The sequence below is a fragment of the Saccopteryx bilineata genome, chromosome 3 (genome assembly GCF_036850765.1).
Source record: "Saccopteryx bilineata isolate mSacBil1 chromosome 3, mSacBil1_pri_phased_curated, whole genome shotgun sequence".
Taxonomy (NCBI): domain Eukaryota; kingdom Metazoa; phylum Chordata; class Mammalia; order Chiroptera; family Emballonuridae; genus Saccopteryx; species Saccopteryx bilineata.
In genome coordinates, this window is record NC_089492.1 from 247,868,607 (window position 1) to 247,890,049 (window position 21,443).

The window sequence follows — 21,443 nt, forward strand, 5'->3', positions numbered from 1 at the left end:
GGGCTGACGGGGGCGGAGGGATAATAAGCTGGGCAAGGGAGGCGCGCGTGCGCGGAACCCGGCATGAGAGGCGGGGCCAGGCCTGGAGGCGGAGCTGGGCTCTGGGCAAGCGACTCGAAGGCCATGGGCTCGGATCTCGAAGAGGTGGCGACTGCGCGTGCGTGCTCGCGCGGGGGTAGGTCCCTTGAGTCTGGCGAGGCCCCAGGGATCGAGTTAAACCGGGGGAGGGTCTGCGGCGCGTGCTCCTGCACTTGCCTGGGTGGGAATGCGCAGCTCAGTCCGCGAAGTAGCTGAGCATGGGGGCGTGGCCTAGGGGTGGGGCCTGAGGGCTGGGTGAGGAAAAGAGCCCAGAGCGTAGACGTGCTGGATGGAGCCCTGCAATTCCGAGGAGAACCCGGCGGGTGGGAGGCAGTGGGAAAAGAAAGTGGGCGGGGCAGGGGAAGGGTTGAGACGCGCGGGGCGGGGCCTGCGGCCTAGGTGGGGCGGGTAAAGATGTATGTGCGCTGGGGAGTTCCGTGGAGGCCTGGGGGGAGGGGACGGGGCTCCGGGCGCGGCAGAAGGGACGTCCAGAGGCCGTACTCTCTCTGTGTGTGGAGCTAACCCGAGACCCAGGCAAGCGGGCTAGGCCGGCACCAGGGGAGGTGGGAACCTGGCTGGACAAGGTCGACAGGGAGGGATGCTAGTGGAGAGGGAAGCGAGAGCGAGTGGAGGTTGGGTCGTGAGAGGACGCGCGGCGCGGCGGCGGGAGGCGGGAGGGCGCCGAGCGGCCCCTGGTGAGGGGACGCGGATGGGGGAGATCGGCCTGAGGTCTGTTCTCTCCCCTTAGCACCAGAGACACTAGTGCCAGCCTATGAACTTTTTTCAGTTCTGAAGTAATGTTTTGACCCACAAAGGGAAAAACAGTTGAAAATTGAAATTAATAAATATCCGAATATAACCCACCAAGTTCAACGTAACCCACATAATTCTGCATTATATTTAATGTAGGATGAGTTCATTTAACGTATTTTATATAATTTCGGGCGGGGCTCCAAAAAAGTATGAATGTTTAGGGCACTCGGAGGTCTCGAAATGGCCTGGGACTTAGGAGAAGGATTTTTGGGGGATGCAAGTGAGAGGTGGTGTCAGGGCTGGTTTGCTTTTCAAGTGATACCAAGCTTAGACTGTAGTGGGCGGGGCCGGGGGGGAGTAGAGGAAGGCTGTCTTCTGATTTACGCAGAAGTGTCTAATAGATGTTATAGGAAAGGGTGTAAGCACCAGAACCAAAGAAAATGAACTGAGGACTAACTCGGAGAGGTTTTTGAAAAGAAGGACGTGAAATGGCCTGTGAACTGGAAGTGAATGGATTATTAAGTGGCTCTGACAGAACAAGGCATCAGAGAAGTCCAGGTTAGGGATCTTTAAAAATGCAAAGGATAGCACCCCAGAGTTCACACCCTGTGATAAACTGAGGCCTTGAGGGAATAAGTATATTTAGATTAAGGTATCCCAGGGTAAGATTAGACTGCATCCCCAAACTTGCATTTTGGAGTTGTGGGGGACTGTTCTGTGCACAATGGGATAGTTAGCAGGTAAAATGCCCAATAGCATCACGTCCCCCTCCCAGGTTGTGACAGCCCAAATGTCTCTAAACGTTGTTAAATGTCCCTTGGGAGACAAAAACACCCTGGACTACAAGATAAAACCCATTGTCTTTAACCTGGCTTTTAAGATGTTGCATTATCTGTTTGCTATCTATCTTTGCTAGAATTTAATTGAATATAAAAGAATCACCAAATGCAGGGATTCTTTCTATAGCTTCCTTCATAGATTATCACCTAGTCTTCTTGGACACTTTTAGGGATGGAAAAGATTTAAAATCTGTACTTTCCCAGAAAGTTCTTACATCTATGATGTCTTCCTGCTTAAAATTCCCATTTGTTGAGTCCAGTTCTCCCTCTTGGAGTTGTAAAAGAAAAATTCTAATTTTTTTTTTTTTAATTTGTGAATACTTGTGATGTTAAAAATTGTAGTCATATTTCTCTTATCTCTCTCTTGAAATGTTTCAGCCTGTATTTTAGCTTTATCCATGTGACATAGTTTATAGATTATCATAAACTTTCTGCTCTCCTCTGAACAGTATCGAGCCTGATAATGTCCTACTTAAAAATATACCACTCAGGGCCCTGGCCGGTTGGCTCAGCGGTAGAGCGTCGGCCTAGCGTGCGGAGGACCCGGGTTCGATTCCCGGCCAGGGCACACAGGAGAAGCGCCCATTTGCTTCTCCACTCCTCTGCCGCGCTTTCCCTCTCAGTCTCTCTCTTCCCCTCCCACAGCCGAGGCTCCATTGGAGCAAAGATGGCCCGGGCGCTGGGGATGGCTCTGTGGCCTCTGCCCCAGGCGCTGGAGTGGCTCTGGTCGCAACATGGTGACGCCCAGGATGGGCAGAGCATCGCCCCCTGGTGGGCAGAGCGTCGCCCCTGGTGGGCGTGCCGGGTGGATCCCGGTCGGGCGCATGCGGGAGTCTGTCTGACTGTCTCTCCCTATTTCCAGCTTCAGAAAAATGAAAAAATATATATATACCACTCAGAACTGAACACACTATTCTGGATGTAGATCACAATATTAGCATATAATAGATATATTATATTATTAGTTGCATACTTGTCCATCTTCCTTGACTCTGAGCTTGAAGGCAAGAATTGAGTATTAGTCACTATCTTTGTCTTAGGCTGTAGTTTGCATTACTATCACAGTGCCTGGTGGTTAGTTGGAGTCCAAAAATTTTGATGGAGTGTAGTTCCTTTACTTTTGGGAGCAGGTACAGTACACTCTTGCCTTATACTGACTTTGTAATGAACCAAACCTGTATGTTATAAAAAGCATTCTTGGCCCTGGCCGGGTGGCTCAGTGGTAGAGCGTCGGCCTGGCGTGCGGAGGTCCCGGGTTCGATTCCCGGCCAGGGCACACAGGAGAGGCGCCCATCTGCTTCTCCACCCCTCCCCCTCTCCTTCTTCTCTATCTCTCTCTTCCCCTCCCACAGCCGAAGCTCCATTGGAGCAAAAGATGGCACGGGCGTTGGGGATGGCTCCTTGGCCTCTGCCCCAGGCGCTGGAGTGGCTCTGGTCCCGACAGAGCAATGCCCCAGATGGGCAGAGCATTGCCCCCTGGTGGGTGTGCCGGGTGGATCCCGGTCGGGCGCATGCCGGAGTCTGTCTGACTGCCTCCCCTTTTCCAGCTTCAGAAAAGTACCAAAAAAAAAAAAAAAAGCATTCTTATCCTGGCCTGTGATGGCGCAGTGGATGGGTCTTTGACCTGGAATGCTGAGGTCGTCAGTTTGAATCCCTAGGCTTGCCCGGTCAACACATACATGAGAGAAGCAACTAATACACTTTGGTGCTTCCTGCTCCCCGCCACTTTCTTTTTCTCTGAAATCATTAAATAAAATCTTGGGGGAAAAAAGCATTCTTAGCTCATAGGCCATATGAAAACAGGTGGCAGGCTAGTTTTGACTGGCAAGCAGTAGTTTGGCAACCCCAATCTAGACTAGTCTTTATGTGATTAATTTTTTAAAAGTCTGAATATAGGCCTTTACTATTATCCTTATTAAAGATCTTACTTATTGCAGCCCATCTTTCTAGCTTGCTCGGATCGTTTTCTGTGCTGATTCTGCATCTAGTGTATTAGCAGACATCCCAGTTTTGCGTCATCTGCAAAACTGGTAAGTGTACTTTTCCCATCCTTAATATTGAATGGGAGAAGGATAGAGGTCTTCCACAGTTTATTTTGTTCTATTAATCATCATTAGTGTATTTGTTCTATTAATCATTTTTAGTATAGCCATTCAGAGAGTTATAAATGTGTGTCTACCTGAAGTACTGCCTGTCAGCCAACCCTCATTTCTCAATCTGATCCACAGGGTATCTTGAGAAGCTTTGTCTGAAGTTTTGTTGAAATGTTCAGAACTTGTCCCTAATTGGTAGTAACCCTATCAAACAAAAAGAAATGTAAAAGTGTAGTATAACTTTTGTGAACTACTGTTACTGCTGTTTCTTATTTTACTACATTTTGTTTACTTTTCAAAGCCATCATTTTAATAATGAAGTTTAATAATTTTGTTGAGAATTAGCATCCAAGTTCAAGTTCATTAGTCTGTTATTTCTAGGAATTCACAATCTTTCTTCTCTTCAAACTAAGGGTAAATGTTCATCTAATACCAGTCTTCTGCTGCCAGTAGTATTAAAAGCAAGAAAAAAATACAAATAAAAATTATTAGAAATTATGTCTTTTTCTTGACCAATCTTACAGTTTTAATATTAACATACTGGAATTTAAAATCACAATAAGCCCTGGCCCGTTGGCTCAGCGGTAGAGCATCGGCCTAGCGTGCGGAGGACCTGGGTTCGATTCCCGGCCAGGGCACACAGGAGAAGCGCCCATTTGCTTCTCCACTCCTCCGCCGCGCTTTCCTCTCTGTCTCTCTCTTCCCCTCCCGCAGCCAAGGCTCCATTGGAGCAAAGATGGCCCGGGCGCTGGGAATGGCTCCTTGGCCTCTGCCTCAGGCGCTAGAGTGGCTCTGGTCGCAACATGGCGAAGCCCAGAATGGGCAGAGTATCGCCCCTGGTGGGCGTGCCGGGTGGATCCCGGTCGGGCGCATGCGGGAGTCTGTCTGTCTCTCCCTGTTTCCAGCTTCAGAAAAATGAAAAAAATAAAAAAAATAAATAAAATCACAATAAAAATGAATTTTATGCCTATAAATATAAGAACCAAGAAGAAGTGGATAGTTTTCTATAAAATATAAATTTCAAAATTGTCTTAAGGTATACAGAACTTGAAAGAAGTATTGAACGTTAAATAGTAAAAAATATCTATCTACAAACACTTTGTCAAGCTTACAGGATCAAATAACCTGTCTTATACAAGTCATTCCAACAACTAGAAAAAGAGGGGAAGTTCTCCAACTTCATTATGTTGGGAGTACAGTCTTGATTTCGAAACGAGACATGGACTGAATAACAAAGGAAAATTATAGTTCAGTCTCACTTAGAAATATATTCTGCAAAAATGATAAATAAAATATTGGAAAACTGAATACCACTATGGATAAAAATAATATATCTTGGCCATGTAGATATAGAGTTTGTAGTGGGAATTGAGGATGCTATACCATTAGAGAATTTTGGATAAATTCATCACGTTATCGACCTGAAGAAAAGTCTGTATGACACATCTTAGTAAATATTAGAAGAGCATTTGATAAAATTTAATTCGTGCTTAAAAGAAAAACTAACAAACAAGAAATAAAGTAATTTCTATAACCCAATGAACAGTGTCTAACAGAATCTTCAGTGAAGATTACATCTAATGGTGAAATAGTAGAAATATTTTTCGGATGGTAAGAAATAAGATTTTTAAAAAATAAAGTTCTGGGTTTTTTTCTTTTTAAATATTCCATTAAATGCCCTGGCTGGGTAGTTCAGTGCAACAGAAGTCCTGGGTTCAACCCCTGCTCAGGGCACATACAAGAAGCAATCAATGAGTACACAACTAAATGGGAAAACTAAATGGAACAACTACGTGCAACAATGAGTTGATGCACCACCACCACCACCCAGTCTCTCTATTCCCTTCTCTCTCCCACTCCTCCTCCTTCTCCCTTACATCAGTGGAAAGATAAAAGAAAAAATTTTTTAAAAAAGATCCCATTCAAAATAGCAATAGATGCCTGGCCTATGGTGGCACAGTAGATAGCATTCACCTGGAATGCTGAGATCGCCAGTTCTAAATCATGGGCCTGCCCAATATAAGTACATACAACAAGCAAGCAATGAACAACTACAGTGAAGTAACTGTGAGTTGATACTTCTCACCCCTCCTCTCGTAAAATCAATACAATAAAATCTTTTTTTTTTTTTTAAAGGTGGCAAATTTGTTGAAACCATAGGCATCTAAGAGTAGATCAAGTAAAAGAGGTGAAGATACGTCTGGGGGGAACTTTTAAAACAGTTTAAGGACTTAAGTCTTAAATAAATGAAGAGATATGCCCAATTCATGGATATGAGACTCATTGTCACAAAAATGATATTCTTTCCAAATTGTAAGTGGAATTGAATTGCAATCAACACCTCAAACTTTTTTTCCCTGTAACTTAACAAAACTTTCTTATAAAGTACAAGGCTTAGAACCAAATCAATTTTTAAATTTAGAGGAATTTACCCTACTAGATATTAAGATGTATCTTATTCTATCCTTTTACTTTCAACCTAACAATATAGTTAGAATGGATCTCCTTATTCTTTTTTAAATTTCACTTACTAATTTTAGAGAGAAAGGACGGGAGAGAGAGAGACAAGAACAGCTCCTGACCAGAAGTTGAACTGGCAACCTCTGGGCTATGGGATGATGCTCTAGCCAACTGAGCTATCTGGCCAGGGTAAAGAATATCTCTTTAAAAGAGTACCTATGCCTGACCTGTGGTGGCGCAGTGGGTAAAGTGTTGACCTGGAAATGTTGAGGTCGCCAGTTCGAAACCCTGGGCTTGCCTGGTCAAGGCACATATGGGAGTTGATGCTTCCAGCTCCTCCCCCCTTCTCTCTCTCTCTCTCTCTCTCTCTCTCCCCCCCTCCTCGAAACATGAATAAATAAAAAAAAAAAAAAGAGTATCTAGTTGGTTGTTGTTTTTTTTATTCAGTTTGGTAATGTAGTGTTTAGTTTGTAAACATTTAATGGAATAATTGAAAGCTATCTTCTTGCCATTTATTTTCTATTTGTCTTTATTTTGTGTCTTCTTTTTGGTCTTCTTTCAGAGTAATAAAGTATTTTTATGCTATTCCATTTTTTCTTCTCTGTTGACCTTCTTTCTATAACTTTGTTTTATGGTTTTTAGTGGTGACTTCATTCTGATCCTAGAATTATAACATACATCCTTAACATTCTAGTCTATTTTGAATGAATATATCACTTAATGTTCAGTGTACAAAACTTTATTAAAGTATATGACAATAGTATAAAATATAGTTAAGAGGGATATCTATTAACTTCAGAATAGTTTTTACTTCTGAGCAAGGAAGAGAATGGGGCCAGTCAGGGCCTACATTTTAAAAAATATATATTTTAAGTAGATATGACAAAAATATTAACATTTATTAAATCAGGGCAGTGGTACAATATATGTATTTAATATATGTATTGTTCTCTGTACTTTGTCATTTGTTTATTTGAAATAGTTTCATTAAAAAAAAAAATTTAGATTGGGATCAGGGTGTAAAGCAGGGGTCTCAAACTCGCGGCCCGCGGGTCGCATGCGGCCCGCCAAACAATTTTGTGCGGCCCACAGACTGTTTTCAACTGCAGTGAGAAAAGTGTTGCGTAACAGTTGCCTTTTGTAGACCTAGTGCGGCCAGCCAAACGGCTGTGATCTTGCTCTGCGGCCCACATGCTGAGTTGAGTTTGAGACCCCTGGTGTAAAGGGTATTTGAAGCCTTCCTCACCTTTCTAAACACTCTTTTAACTCTTTGTAGATACAACTTTTCTAGTCACTTTGCATCTATATATTAGTTTTTGCCCCATTACCACCAGAGCAAGGATGAAGGTGAGTAAGAGCTGACGGAACCTTCTGTCTTCCTTCTGTCTTACCCACCAGGTTCATAGTAGAGCTCAGTAGTATCTTTTCAGGATATTTCTATTAAACTTAAAATATTATAATGCAGCGTAAATGTCTTTGACCATGACTCAAGGGAGAGATTAAGAATTTGAAAATAGGCCCTGGCCGGTTGGCTCAGTGGTAGAGTGTCGGCCTGGCGTGCAGAAGTCCCGGGTTCGATTCCCGGCCAGGGCACACAGGAGAAGCGCCCATCTGTTCTCCACCCCTCCCCCTCTCCTTCCGCTCTGTCTCTCTCTTCCCCTCCCACAGCTGAGGCTCCATTGGAGCAAAGATGGCCCAGGCACTGGGGATGGCTCCTTGGCCTCTGCCCCAGGTGCTGGAGTGGCACCTCTGGTAGCAATAGAGCGACGCCCCCGGAGGGGCAGAGCGACGCCCCCTGGTGGGCAGAGCATCGCCCCCTGGTGGGCGTGCCGGGTGGATCCCGGTCCGGCGCATGTCTGTCTGACTGTCTCTCCCAGTTTCTAGCTTCAGAAAAATACAAAAAAAAAAAAAAAAGAAAAAGAAAGAATTTGAAAATAAATAAAAGGATGTTTTCTTTCTTACATTTCTGCTAAATAAAATAATGATGATGTCTTTTAAGAATCAGCAGTCACAAAGAATTTTTTTCTTTGCTCCAGGTTTTTAAAAATAATTTCAGAAATACAATTTAAGTAATTCTTAAATTATTTTTTTAAAATTATTTTTATTTATTTATTCATTTTAGAGGAGAGAGAGAGAGAGAGAGAGAAGGGGGGAGGAGCAGGAAGCTTCAACTCCCATATGTGCCTTGACCGGGCAAGCCCAGGGTTTTGAACCGGCAACCTCAGCATTCCAAGTCGACGCTTTATCCACTGCGCCACCACAGGTCAGGCTCAATTTAAGTAATTCTTAAAAATTAACCCACTCATTATGTTGCCTTAGCTTGTTAACTATTTCTATAATATTATTGAGGGTTTTTTTAATTTTAGAAGCAGAAATACTATGTCACAGCAGTCAGGGACTTGTTTTATGAAGTAGTGTAGAAAATATTCATATCTTACCAATTATTCCTGGGAGTTTACTTATGTAAATAAACATGTTAGAGTTCCTTCCACTTGTTGAATAGCTTGGTTGTTAAGCTGTGTGCTAAGCAACAGGCTTTCTTTCTCTTTCTTTTCTCAGGTAAAGGGCCGAGAATCAAGAAGTGGCTTTTGTTGTGACTGTTTTGTTATTGTTTTATTTGCAGGTTGAACATTTTAAGATGAGAAAAGTTGACCTCTGCTTGAGCTCTGAAGGGGCTGAAGTGATTTTAGCTACATCAAGTGATGAAAAACACCCACCTGAAAATATGATTGATGGGTAAGAGTTACTATTCTCTTTAATAAAGTCTTGATAGGTCAGTGAACTCTGAGTACTGGGACTATGTGTTTTACAACACTAATACTGCTAAACATAGTTTAATAAACGTTTGGTGAACTAGATTACCTGACAATATTCACCTTTGGTCCCATTTCTGAAACTAATTTAGATGTATATATAATTAGGTTTTGATCATTTTCTTGATAATTCCTAGACTAACCTTTACATAGTTTTTTTCTTTTTTTTTAAATTTACTGTGTTAACATAGACTCAAGTGTCCTACTCAATATAACATCTCACCCCCCACCCCCGTGTCCTCCATTACCCCCACTCTCCTTAACTCTCTCCCCCCTTCCCTCTGGGATTTGCTGTCTTGTTTTCTGTATCCATGTGTTATGTATATATAATTTCACTAATCCCTTCATCTTCTCTGATTCCATCTTCTCATCCCCCTTCCCTCTGACTGCTGTCCCTCTGCTCCCTGTGACCCCGCCTCTGCCTCCATTCCGTTCCTCGGTTCACTTTGTTCATTAGAGTCCACATATAAATGAGATCATATATTTGTCTTTCTCTGCCTGGCTTATTTCACTTAGCATAATATTCTCCAGGTCCATCCATGCCATCGAAAAAGGTAAGATTTTCTTCTTTTTCATGGCTGTGTAGCATTCCATTGTGTATATGTACCACAGCTTTTTTTTAATCCACTCGTCCACTGATAGACATTTGGGCTGTTTCCAGATCTTGGCTATTGTAAACAATGCTGCAACAAACATGGGGTGCGTGTCTGCTTTTGAATCAGTGATTTGGTTTTCTTAGGATATATCCCTAAAAGTGGGATAGCTGGGTCAAAAGGCAGTTTCGTTTTTAATTTTTTGAGGAAACCCCATACTGTTTTCCACAGTGGCTGCACTAGTCTGCATTCCCACCAACAGTGCAGAATGCTTCTCTTTTTTCCACACCCTTGCCAGTACTTATTATGTGTTGATTTGTTAACTAGCACCATTCTGACAGGTGAGGGGGTATCTCATTGTGATTTTAATTTGCATTTCTCTGATTATTAGTGACGTGGAACATTTTTTCATATATCTGTTAGCCATCTGTATGTCCTCTTTGGAGAAGTGTCTTTTCAGAAAGTTCCTCTGGCCATTTTTTAATTGGATTGTTTATCTTCTGGTGTTGTTTTAGAAGTTCTTTATAAATTTTTATTATTAACTTTTTTTTTTTTTTAAGTTGAAAATGGGCAAGCAGTCAGACAGACTTCCACATGCACCCAACCGGGATCCACCCAGCGTGCCCACCAGGGAGCGATGCTCTGTTGCGACCAGAGCCATTCTAGCGCCTGAGGCAAAGGGGTTCGATTCCTGGCCAGGGCACACAGGAGAGGCACCCATCTGCTTCTCCACCCCTCCCCCTTTCCTTCCTCTCTGTCTCTTTCTTCCCCTCCCGCAGCGAGGCTCCATTGGAGCAAAGATGGTCCGGGCACTGGGGATGGCTCCTTGGCCTCTGCCCCAGGCGCTGGAGTGGCTCTGGTCATGACAGAGTGACACCCTGGAGGGCAGAGCATCACTCCCTGGTGGGCAGAGCATCGCCCCCTGGTGGGCGTGCCGGGTAGATCCCAGTCGGGCGCATGCGGGAGTCTGTCTGTCTCTCCCCGTTTCCAGCTTCAGAAAAAAAAAAAAAAAAAAAAAATTAGTCAAACCTAACTAATATTGAAGAGATGCTGAGTATTTATACACACATCAATATACATACATACATATGTGTGCATATATTACTTTACATTTGCATAAGACTTTATAGTTTCATAGGTGCTATGTTGTTTGACATGTACTATAAGCTTAGGGAATAAGAGGAAAAATAAAAGTATTTTGACCACATTGTAAAGATGAGGAAAAGGATGATCAAAGATAGAATGACTTGCTCAAAATCACACAGATAACCAAGTGGCAGAATCAATCAAGATTAACACTCACCTGACCTGTGGTGGCACAGTGGATGGAACATTGACCTGGAATGCTGAGGTGGCCAGTTCGGAGACCTGGGCTTTCCCAGTCAGGGCACATATGGGAAAGTTGATGCTTCCCACTCCTGCCTTGCCTCTCTTTCTCTCTTTCTTTCTCTCTCTCCTCTACCTAAATAAAAAATCAATAAATAAAAAAAATATATATATATATATATTTTTTTTTTTTTTAAACAAGAAGTTTATTTAAACAACAAGACGCTTGACGTGAAGGGAAAACTATCTAGGACTTATTTCTTTTAGAGTAATTTATCCCTACTTAAAGACAGATTGCCCTACATGTAACAGCTACGTACAAAAAAGTTATAAAATTGTCCTTGGTTTTACAATGATAAATGAAAAACATTAAAATTCTCCAATCAAACAAGGTATGCAAGGATTCTTTTTTTTTTTTTTTTTTTTTTTTTTACAGAGGCAGAGATAGACAGGGACAGACAGGAACGGAGAGAGATGAGAAGCATCAATCATTAGTTTTTCGTTGCGCGTTGTGACTTCTTAGTTGTTCATTGATTGCTTTCTCATATGTGCCTTGACCGCAGGCCTTCAGCAGACCAAGTAACCCCTTGCTGGAGCCAGCAACCTTGGGTCCAAGCTGGTGAGCTTTTTGCTCAAGCCAGATGAGCCTGCACTCAAGCTGGCGACCTAGGGGTCTCGAACCTGGGTCCTTCTGCATCCCAGTCCGACGCTCTATCCACTGCGCCACAACCTGGTCAGGCGCAAGGATTCTTATGTTGTTCTTTTCTTTTGTTAAACAGTGAAAGCAAAATAACTTATTGGAATATAAAGATAAGAGCTGAATGAGCATGCCACTAATGGAGAAAGGGGGTATTTTCACAGAACCAGTATTCCCCCCCTTCCCATCTCCATTTGATGTCAATCAAAACATACCATTGGCCATTTAGTTTTTTAAAAAATGCAAATGCTTGTGCACATACATCAGTTACTTTATGTACAATAAAGAAATAGGGAAGGGGGAAATGAAAGAATAGAGAAAACTATATGGTAGTAGTCAGGATGTGGTGGAACCAAATTGCAGTTTTCTAATTGAGAATGTCTTCTTGGTCTGGAGAAACAGAGTTCTGAAGTAAAGTAGCAGGTTCCCTTTTTAGTAGACACCTCCTGTCTGCTGCTGGAACACATCAATTGTATCTTCATCCTCCATTTCCAACTGTGCAGGTGTGTCTGTTTCATTGATTGGCTGCCCATCAAATCGGAATCTGATCTGCCTCATTGACAAACCCTGTCGTTCACAATAGGCTTTCATTAGTTTACTAAGTGGTGTATGCCTCTTAATCTTAAACTGCACCACAGAACCATCCTGCCCCGCCACCTTCAAATTAATATGATCGTTGTTCTCAGTCTTGACTCCTTCCTTGGGCTTTTCATCCGCCATGTCGAGTGCCGGAGGCTCTTCAGCTGCTGCTTCACAAAAGAGGTACCAGATCCCCACGGAACGAGCACACAAGCAGCACCAGGAGCCAAATATTTTTTTAAAAAAGATTAACACTCATGTTTTCTAACTCCTAATTTGGGATTCTTTCTACTTCTCTATAACTCAAACTTAAGGTTTGCATCAAAGACTTGATATCAGCTTTTGCCCATGCCTCTTAATACTTATTAGTTTTTTACTTTCTGAAATTCAGGTAATAGTTATTTATCCCACTATGCTTGAAGTAGAGAAATTAATATCTGGGCCCTGGCCAGATAGCTTGGGTACAGTGTCATCCCCATAGGCCAAGATTATAGGTTCAACCATGGGTCCATGCACATACAAGAGTCAACCGATGAATGCAAATCAGACAACAAATTGATGTGCTCTCTCTCTCTCTCCCCCTCTTCCTCTCTCTCTAAGTAAGTTTTAGACAAAAAAAAAAAAAAATTAATGTGGGAACTGCTTTGAGAATACATGGACCTATAAAGATTTGCCTTAAGTTGTTTGCCAGAAATAGAGATCTTTCCATATATCAATCCATATAAATGAATGACTAAGGACATAATATAATAGTTTTTAGATTAGACAAACCCCTTAGAACAGAAAACCAAGTGGAATGAAAGAATTTACTGACCTGGTAACTGAACAGAGCACATTAGAGACTTTTAATCTGTATGCATATTCAATAAATGCAATTAGACTTTATATAATTAAAAATTATTCTCTGTTCATAAATTGGTTTATCTAAATGGAAGTAATCATAGAATTATTTTGAAAAAACAGTGCTATAAATTTGCCCCAACTGGACAGTGCTCCCAGCTCTCTATTTCTCAGAAATAGGAGTTAAAGAAAGTGATAATATTTCTACTTGACCTTAACTCTTTTTTTTTTCTCTGGCATTTGATATATCAATGAAAAGAAGAATAAACTTCTACACTAGGAAAGAAAATGAGTTAAGAGAAAAAGAAGAGAAAGAAAATTAGTTATTTTGGGATAATGTAGAAGAATACTAGTTAAAATTCATAAGTAAGTGAACTATATGTGTTACCTTGGGCTAAGAGTATATGTGTTACTTTTTGAGCCTCTGTTTCCTGGTCTAAAGGATAATACCACTGTCCCTGACTACCCCAGAGTTGTAAAAAAAAATCATGTGAGATAATAGATACCAGTCATTAGCTATAAAGCCTTATCTAAAAAAATAACTGTTCTGATAAGTTAATTAAATATGAGGATTCAGTTATATGTCATTTTAAAATTTATGGCTGTACATACTGTTTGATGTATTATATCAATTGTGTTTATTAAAAGCACCCAAGAAAAAAACATAGGACAATTAAAAGTCATTTAATATTTAAAACCATATAAATATAATTTTAAAAAATTGTGAAATAGTAAGCATAGTGTTAAAAACTCAGAATTGTGAGTTAGGAAACCTGACTAATGTCACCCCAATAAGTCTAATTTAAAAATAAATTAATTTAGTTTGACCAGGCTGTGGTGCATTAGATAGAGCATCAGCCTGTTTGCTGAGGACCAAGATTTGAAACCCTGATGTCACCACTTGAGCGCGGGCTCAGCAACTTGAATGTGGGGTTGCCAGCTTAAGTGTGGGATCACAGACATGACCCCATGGTCGCTGGCTTGAGCAAGGGGTCACTGGCTTGACTGGAACCCCCTCATGAAGGCACATATGAGAAAGCAATCAATGAATAACTAAAGTGCCACAACTATGAGTTGATGCTTCTAATCTCTCTCCCTTCCTATCTGTTCCTCTCTCTCTCACTCACTAAAAAATAAAAAATTAGGCCCGCGCGGTGGGGACGGCCCACGCCCAACATGCGAAGGCCAGCAGTGCGGGAGCGGGGGCTCAAGCAGGCGCCAGAGTGAAAGCGGGGCCCGGTGCGGGGGCCCACACTGCGCTGCTGAGGGAGACCGGGCCACCCAGCTCAGCCGGCTGGCCGCGGGGCCACGGCCACGGCGGAGGCCGAGAGCTGGGAGCCACGAGAATAGAGATGGCAGGACCTATTAGCAAAATGTGTCCTCCCCTTGCGTGCAACCCCGAGGCCACCGAGATGACTGCTGCAGCCTGGCTCTCACAAGCACCCACGTCTCACTAGCCAGGAGTCCACCAGGCGCCATGGTGTTTTAGCCCCTAAGAGCTGCCTGTGACCTCAGGTCTCCACGGGCCTGGGATTGGTACAGCAGCAAAGTCACCATGGAGAGGCTGGGGAACCACAAACATGGATTTTGAGAAGAAAGGAGGGAAAGGGGAGTCGGAGGAGGGCCGGAGAATGTCCAAGGCTGGCGCCGGACCAGCCACAGCATCTGGAGCACGGACCAGTTCGGGGGTCCTGATGCTAGGCCCCAACTTCCGGGTTGGGAAGAAGATAGGCTGTGGCAACTTCGGGGAGCTCCGGCTAGGTGAGCTCCACTCATTTGCATTCAGGGGACAGGGTGCGGGGAAAGTTGCCCAGTGGGGTCATGGCCACTCAGACGGCCTCCCTGATTATTGCAGCCAGGATGCAGGTAAGTGTGTGTGAGTTTCTTTTCCCCAAGGAGGAGGTTGGGCAAGAGGGATAGATTCCTGGCTTCACTGTTTGTCCGGGGAACACCTCTGTTGTGGGATCCAAGCCCACACACAGGAAGGCTGACATAGAAGCTGTTAGTGTAAGCTGATGCACTTATAAGCTCAGCTCCTGCTTAGCATTTGGCCATCAAGAGCTGTAGGTGGCCCCATGTTTGGGGTTCCTGAATCCATGCAGTGTCACGGGATGAGGCCCAACTCTGCTGTTGGGAGGGGCATATAGGGTGAACTCTGGGCTGTCACATCAGTGACTAAGACTGGTAGATAAGGGAGAGAGGCTTTCCCAGAGCATAAGGCCCCTTGTGCCCAACCTAGTCTACACAGAGGGGCCTGAATAGCATGGCAGCCAATTTTTCAGGTTCCTCTGGACAGAGCTACCCTGCTGCCCCATTAGGGTGTGCATGTGTCTGTGTGCACACACAAGCATGAGAATGCATACACATGTCCCTGGGCCCAGTCATGATTTTGCAGCCTTTGGGGACTTAGAAAATGTCTTGGGTCCTGTTCTTGGAGTTAGGAGCAGGAGCCTAAACAGTTCAGGTCTGCGCGAACAAATGAGAGGTCATGTTTAGAGGATCATGGGATGTGGTGGCTTTTGAATTGAAACATTTTTTGAAAACTGAGGTTTGTGTTCTTTTCTGCTTGGCTTCTTTGCTCAGCACGTTTTTTTTTTAGAGTATCTGTGTTATCATGTGTGTCAGTAGCTAGTTGCTCTTTGTTCTCTGTTCATTTGAATTACTGCATCCCAGTTCATTCATCTGTTCTCGTGCTCAGGGATATTTGGCTGTGCCCAGATTTTGGCTATTGCAAATAAAGCTGCCCTGAGCATCCTTCTCCAATTCTTGTGTGTGAGTGTTTTTGTTAAAGCACTGGGTCACAGGGTAGGTATGTTTTAAGAAAAACTGCCAAACCGATTTCTGGAGTAGTTGTACACTTTAACCTCCTGCAGGCAGCATATGGGAATTCTGGGTATCCTATATCCTCACCAACACTTGGGGTTGTCAGGTTTTTCTTTGTTTAAGAGTATGAAGTCGTATCTCTGGATTTTATTTGCATTTAATTGATAACTAATGTTGAGCGTTGTTTGCCTATATATAATGTGTTATTTCTCTGTTTTTAAGATTTTCTTTGGTTTCAAATTTTTATTCTGCCATCATTTAGGTGTGGTTTCTTTGTGTTTATCCTGCTCGGGATTCATTGGACTTGGATCTGTATGTTGACACTTTTTCATTAAATTTGGAGCTATTTCAGTCAAATAAAAATAAAAATAAAATAAATTAAAAAAATTTAATGATTAATATACTAAGACTTGTCAACTTAAGGTAGAAAAAAAAGGAAACTTGACTTCTTTTTTTCTTTATACCAGCTTTAATGAAGTTTACATCACGCAACCATGTAAAGTGTACAATTCAGTGGCTTCCAGTGTATTCACAGTTATACAGTCATCTGCACAGTCAATTTTAGAACATTTTATCGCCTCCAAAAGAAACTTTGTAGCCCATCATAGTCACACTGTATTATTCCTCCTATTCTCACCAGCCCTAGGCACCCACTAATTTTTTTCTGTATCTGTAGATTTGCCTATTCCGACATTTCATATAAATGGAATTATACATATGTGGTCTTTCCATGACTGGCTTTTTTCAGTTATGTTTTCAAGGTTTATCCATGTTGCAGTTCATATCAATGCTTCATTCCCTTTTATTGCCAATTAAAATTTTATTGTATATATATAGTACATGTTATTTATCCATCTGTCAGCTGATGGATATCTGGGTTGTATCTTCTTTTTGGCCAGATTTCTCTCATCTTATTTTAAAGTACCAACTTATAGGTCTAGGAAACACAGCCAACCTCAAGCAGAATAAAAAGAAACCATATAATCAGCTAAAAAATTAAGATAAAGAAAAAGATTTTAAACAGTTGGAAGAAAAAAAATACATTAAATATAATGGTACCAGTGACAATTGACTTTGCATGACAAACAGTGAAATCCAGGTAAAGGTAACAGTGGAACAATATTTTTTAATACTGAAATAAAGAGAACCCCCCTCAAAACCTGTCAATCCAGAATTCTGTATCTAGCTAAAATATCCTTCGAAAGATGAGGATAGAATAAAGTTTTTGTTTGTTTGGGGGTTTTTTTGGGTTTTTTGTTTTTTTTTGCATTTTTTCGAAGCTAGAAACGAGGAGGCAGTCAGACAGACTCCCACATATGCCCGACGGGGATCCACCTGGCACGCCCACCAGGGGGCGATGCTCTGCCCCTCTGGGGCGTTGCTCTGTTGCATCCAGAGCCATTCTAGTGCCTGAGGCAGAGGCCACAGAGCCATCCTCAGTGCCCGGGCCATCTTTGCTCCAATGGAGCCTTGGCTGCAGGAGGGGAAGAGAGACAGAGAGGAAGGAGAGGGGGAGGGGTGGAGAAGCAGATGGGTGCTTCTCCTGTGTGCCCTGGCCAGGAATTGAACCTGGGACTCCTGCACGCTAGGCCGATGCTCTACCACTGAACCAACTGGCCAGGGCTAGAATAAAGTTTTATTCACCACAAGTACACCTGCATCACAGGAAATGCTAAATGAAAATCTATAGGTTGAAATAATAGAATACAACATGCAAATTTAAATCTACAGGAAGAAATTAAGTTCACTGGAAATGGTAAATATTTGGATAATATAAAAAACCTTTTTATTTTAAGTTTTTTTTGAAAGACAACTGACCACTTAATGGGAAAAGAACACATTGTGCTGTAGGATTTATTACATATACATTAAGACATGGGAGCATGAACCTACATGACGTATATACACACTTTTAACTGGTCCCATGTGACTACAGTAATGGGAGATGATAGTATGATGGGTGAGAATACAGTATTTTAATGATGGGACCAGATTATTATTTACAGAGTTGTAAAGTGCCATACTAAGGTGTTTAAATTTATAGACAATAAGGGGCCAATGAAATCTTTAGAGTGTCATAAATTCTATGTTTCTATGTTTTTCAAGAATATATCTGGTAATAATAAGAATTATTAAAGCTGGGGAGAGATTCAAGGCAGAGTGAACAGTTAGACATTGCAAGAATCCAGGCGTTGTTTATTTTTTTAAATACTCACTGGAGTTTGTGAATGTTTAATTCTTATTTGCCTATTTTTTCTCTTTTTCAAAACAATTAACAATAGGAATCCAGAAACATTTTGGACCACCACAGGAATGTTCCCCCAAGAGTTTATTGTTTGTTTTCACAAACCTGTAGAAATTGAAAGGCTCATAATCCATAGTTATTTTGGTAAGCAAATCATACATTAATTTTCATCATCTTTTAATTTTTCCAGAGGCAGAAGGCACATATGTAAACTTTTGACAAGACACTAATTTTGCTTTGCAGCATAGAATTCAGCTGTATTGCTGGGGTGGGAGAGTGGGGAGTATGGGTTAACTGCCCTGAGCACAGTGAAATTCTATGAAACTGCAAATTTGAAACACTTCCAAAGCACGTAATAATTTCCATGCAATTTACTATGTGAAAGTCTTTGGCACAAGACCCTGTTATGAACATAGGAAGCCAGCCTGCCAGAATGCTAGGTTTCTTGACATATTTATTACAGATTCATTTGGCATGGGATTCTCTGTCAAAATCTCTCTGAAAATCTGATAACCCTGATTATTTGCATTGGATAATTTTGATTTTTCTATTATTAATGACATTTTCTGGGGGCTTTGGGAAGAGAATCTCCCACTGGAATATCATTCTAATCCTGTCTTATGTTTATATAAAGATAAAGTATATCAGATAGAATCGTGGCAGGAAACAGAATACATTCCAGATGGTTCAAATGAAGAGACTTTATTGATGGAACTCCTTACAAAATTATGTTCTGGCTTGAGAGCATAAACCAAGGATGATGAGACAACCAGAAACTGGCTACAGCAGGAAGCCATTACCACCGCTTTGGCAAGGAAAGGAAGTAGTGTTATGGGAGCTCAATGAAAGCTGGAGCCTGTAATTAAGGGCCTGCCTGGCAGAAGTTTCATTATGAAGGGACACACCACTGTCAAAGACATGACACTGAACCAGGAAGGGAATGGAGAAAAAACAACCTGATCTCACTTCCCTACTGCCCTCCAGTTTTTCTCCTAGTGCTTCCCATTGGCCACATCTGACCAGTAGCCAGTACACAAGTAAGTCCAGGTGATGGCAATGCACAGGGATCGTCACCACAGGGGTCAGAACAGAGTAGGGGAAGAATGGATCTGGGGTAGCCGGAGCTGCATTAGGGGTAATGGAGAAAAACAGTGCAGAAGGAAGATGATTTCATTCCTGTTGAGTCTCTCTTCTGTCATTCATTGTAGAGGCTCTGGAGTCAAAGACCTAAAGTTTGAATTTCAGGCCTGGCACTTAATCACTCTTTATCATTAAACACTTTGCCTGACTTCTCTAAGTTGCCTGATTTCTATAAGCCTATTTTCTCATCAGTAAAGTAGATTAACAATACTTTTCTCATAAGACTAGTCAAGAGCGAATTAGAATGACTGACTCATAGTAGGTTCTCCTTAAAGGTAAAGATTTATGACCAGGACCACTAATACTATTACTATTATTAGTATTAGAATTACTACCAATATACATAAAAATCTTATTGATACCAAATTCAGAAAGGGTCCGCTAGCTCTGTGTTGTATGTTTACAAACATTTGTTGGATTACAGAGACAAGACTGCATTTTACCATAGGGACTTATGAAAAAACAGAGTAAATGAGTGATTTTCAGAACATAGTGCTCCTGATCCCAGTTCTTTGGGCAGATCTAGCAATATTTGACAGTCTCAGAGGAAAAAAGGAATATAAGGAAAACAACAACATAGAATCAGGTAATTAATACTTTATTTTGTTTATTTACAATGTCAGTGCGGACTTTGCGGATTGAAAAGAGCATGTCTGAAGAGCCAGTTGATTTTGAGCAGTGGATTGAAAAAGGTATGTGTTTGTTTCACCGGCATTGTTCTGAGCATGAGGGAGTAGAGAATTGTCCTTTGACTCTGTGTTTCCAATCAGTCTTTTTTTTTTTTTTTTTTTTTTTTTTCATTTTTTCATTTTTCTGAAGCTGGAAACGGGGAGAGACAGTCAGACAGACTCCCGCATGCGCCCGACCGGGATCTACCCGGCACGCCCACCAGGGGCGACGCTCTGCCCACCAGGGAGCGATGCTCTGCCCATCCTGGGCGTCGCCATATTGCGACCAGAGCCACTCTAGCGCCTAAGGCAGAGGCCACAGAGCCATCCCCAGCGCCCGGGCCATCTCTGCTCCAATGGAGCCTTGGCTGCGGGAGGGGAAGAGAGAGACAGAGAGGAAAGCGCGGCGGAGGGGTGGAGAAGCAAATGGGCGCTTCTCCTGTGTGCCCTGGCCGGGAATCGAACCTGGGTCCTCCGCACGCTAGGCCGACACTCTACCGCTGAGCCAACCGGCCAGGGCTCCAATCAGTCTTCATTTAAGGAAAAATGATGACCTGAATGATTCTGGTGACATATTTAGAACCTTGAAAAACACAAGTTTGAATATAAGACAGCTTTTTTACTTACTGGTTATGTGATTGTTAACATGTTCACTTAATTTTTCTGAGTTTCTGAATCCATATCTGTAAAATGGAGATGATACCTATCATTTTTTTCAAGTACTTTCCTTTATTTTTTTCAAACTATTTTATTTATTTTTTACATTTTTTATTATTAATTTTAATGGGGTAACATTGATAAATCAGGGTACATATGTTCAGAGAAAACATCTCCAGGTTATTTTGACATTTGATTATGCTGCATTCACATCACCCAAAGTCCAATTGTCTTCTGTCACCTTCTAACTGGTTTTCTTTGTGTCCCTTCCCTCCCAAACCTCCCCCCTCCCCGTAACCACCACCCTCTTGTCCATGACTCTGAGTCTCATTTTTATGTCCCACCTATGTATGGAATCATATAGTTCTTAGTTTTTTCTGATTTACTTATTTCGCTCAGTATAATATTATCAAGGTCCATCCATGTTATTGTAAATGATCCGATGTCATCATTTCTTATGGCTGAGTAGTATTCCATAGTATATATGTACCAAAGCTTTTTAATCCACTCGTCCACTGACAGACACTTGGGCTGTTTCCAGATCTTCGCTATTGTGAACAGTGCTGCCATAAACATGGGAGTGCATTTCTTCTTTTGAAACAGTGCTATGGTGTTCTTGGGGTATATTTCTAAAAGTGGGATAGCTGGGTCAAAAGGCAGTTTGATTTTTTTTTTATTTTTTTTTCTGAAGCTGGAAACGGGGAGAGACAGTCAGACAGACTCCCGCATGCGCCCCACCGGGATCCACCTGGCACGCCCACCAGGGGCAACGCTCTGCCCACCAGGGGGTGATGCTCTGCCCCTCCGGGGCATCGCTCTGCTGCAACCAGAGCCACTCT

General features: G+C 42.2%; 2 protein-coding genes across 7 annotated transcripts in view; one reads left to right on the forward strand and one right to left on the reverse strand.

The window, feature by feature from the left end:
- The first annotated feature begins 55 nt into the window (after positions 1 to 55).
- Positions 56 to 21,443, forward strand: part of IFT25 (intraflagellar transport 25) — a 35,708-nt gene continuing 14,320 nt past the window's right edge. Inside the window, exons 1-4 of one of the 6 annotated variants that reach the window (XM_066269130.1) lie at positions 56 to 144; positions 8,847 to 8,959; positions 18,177 to 18,283; positions 19,903 to 19,971. In XM_066269130.1, coding sequence (XP_066125227.1) covers positions 64 to 144; positions 8,847 to 8,959; positions 18,177 to 18,283; positions 19,903 to 19,971 — 370 coding nt within the window. In that variant the 5' untranslated portion in view covers positions 56 to 63. Of the gene's footprint in view, positions 176 to 206; positions 402 to 481; positions 642 to 8,357; positions 8,487 to 8,846; positions 8,960 to 18,176; positions 18,284 to 19,902; positions 19,972 to 21,443 lie in introns of those variants that run through there. The other 5 variants (XM_066269132.1, XM_066269134.1, XM_066269131.1 and 2 more) reach the window with 5 other exon arrangements.
- On the reverse strand, positions 12,008 to 12,453 carry LOC136331137 (small ubiquitin-related modifier 2). Its single transcript, XM_066269136.1, has one exon. The coding sequence runs from the start codon at positions 12,370 to 12,372 to the stop codon at positions 12,085 to 12,087; it is 288 nt and encodes a 95-aa protein (XP_066125233.1). The 5' UTR covers positions 12,373 to 12,453; the 3' UTR covers positions 12,008 to 12,084.

Excerpts from the sequence above, each read along its gene's own strand:
- LOC136331137 (XM_066269136.1), bottom strand. The coding sequence starts at position 12,372 with ATGGCGGATGAAAAGCCCAAGGAAGGAGTCAAGACTGAGAACAACGAT.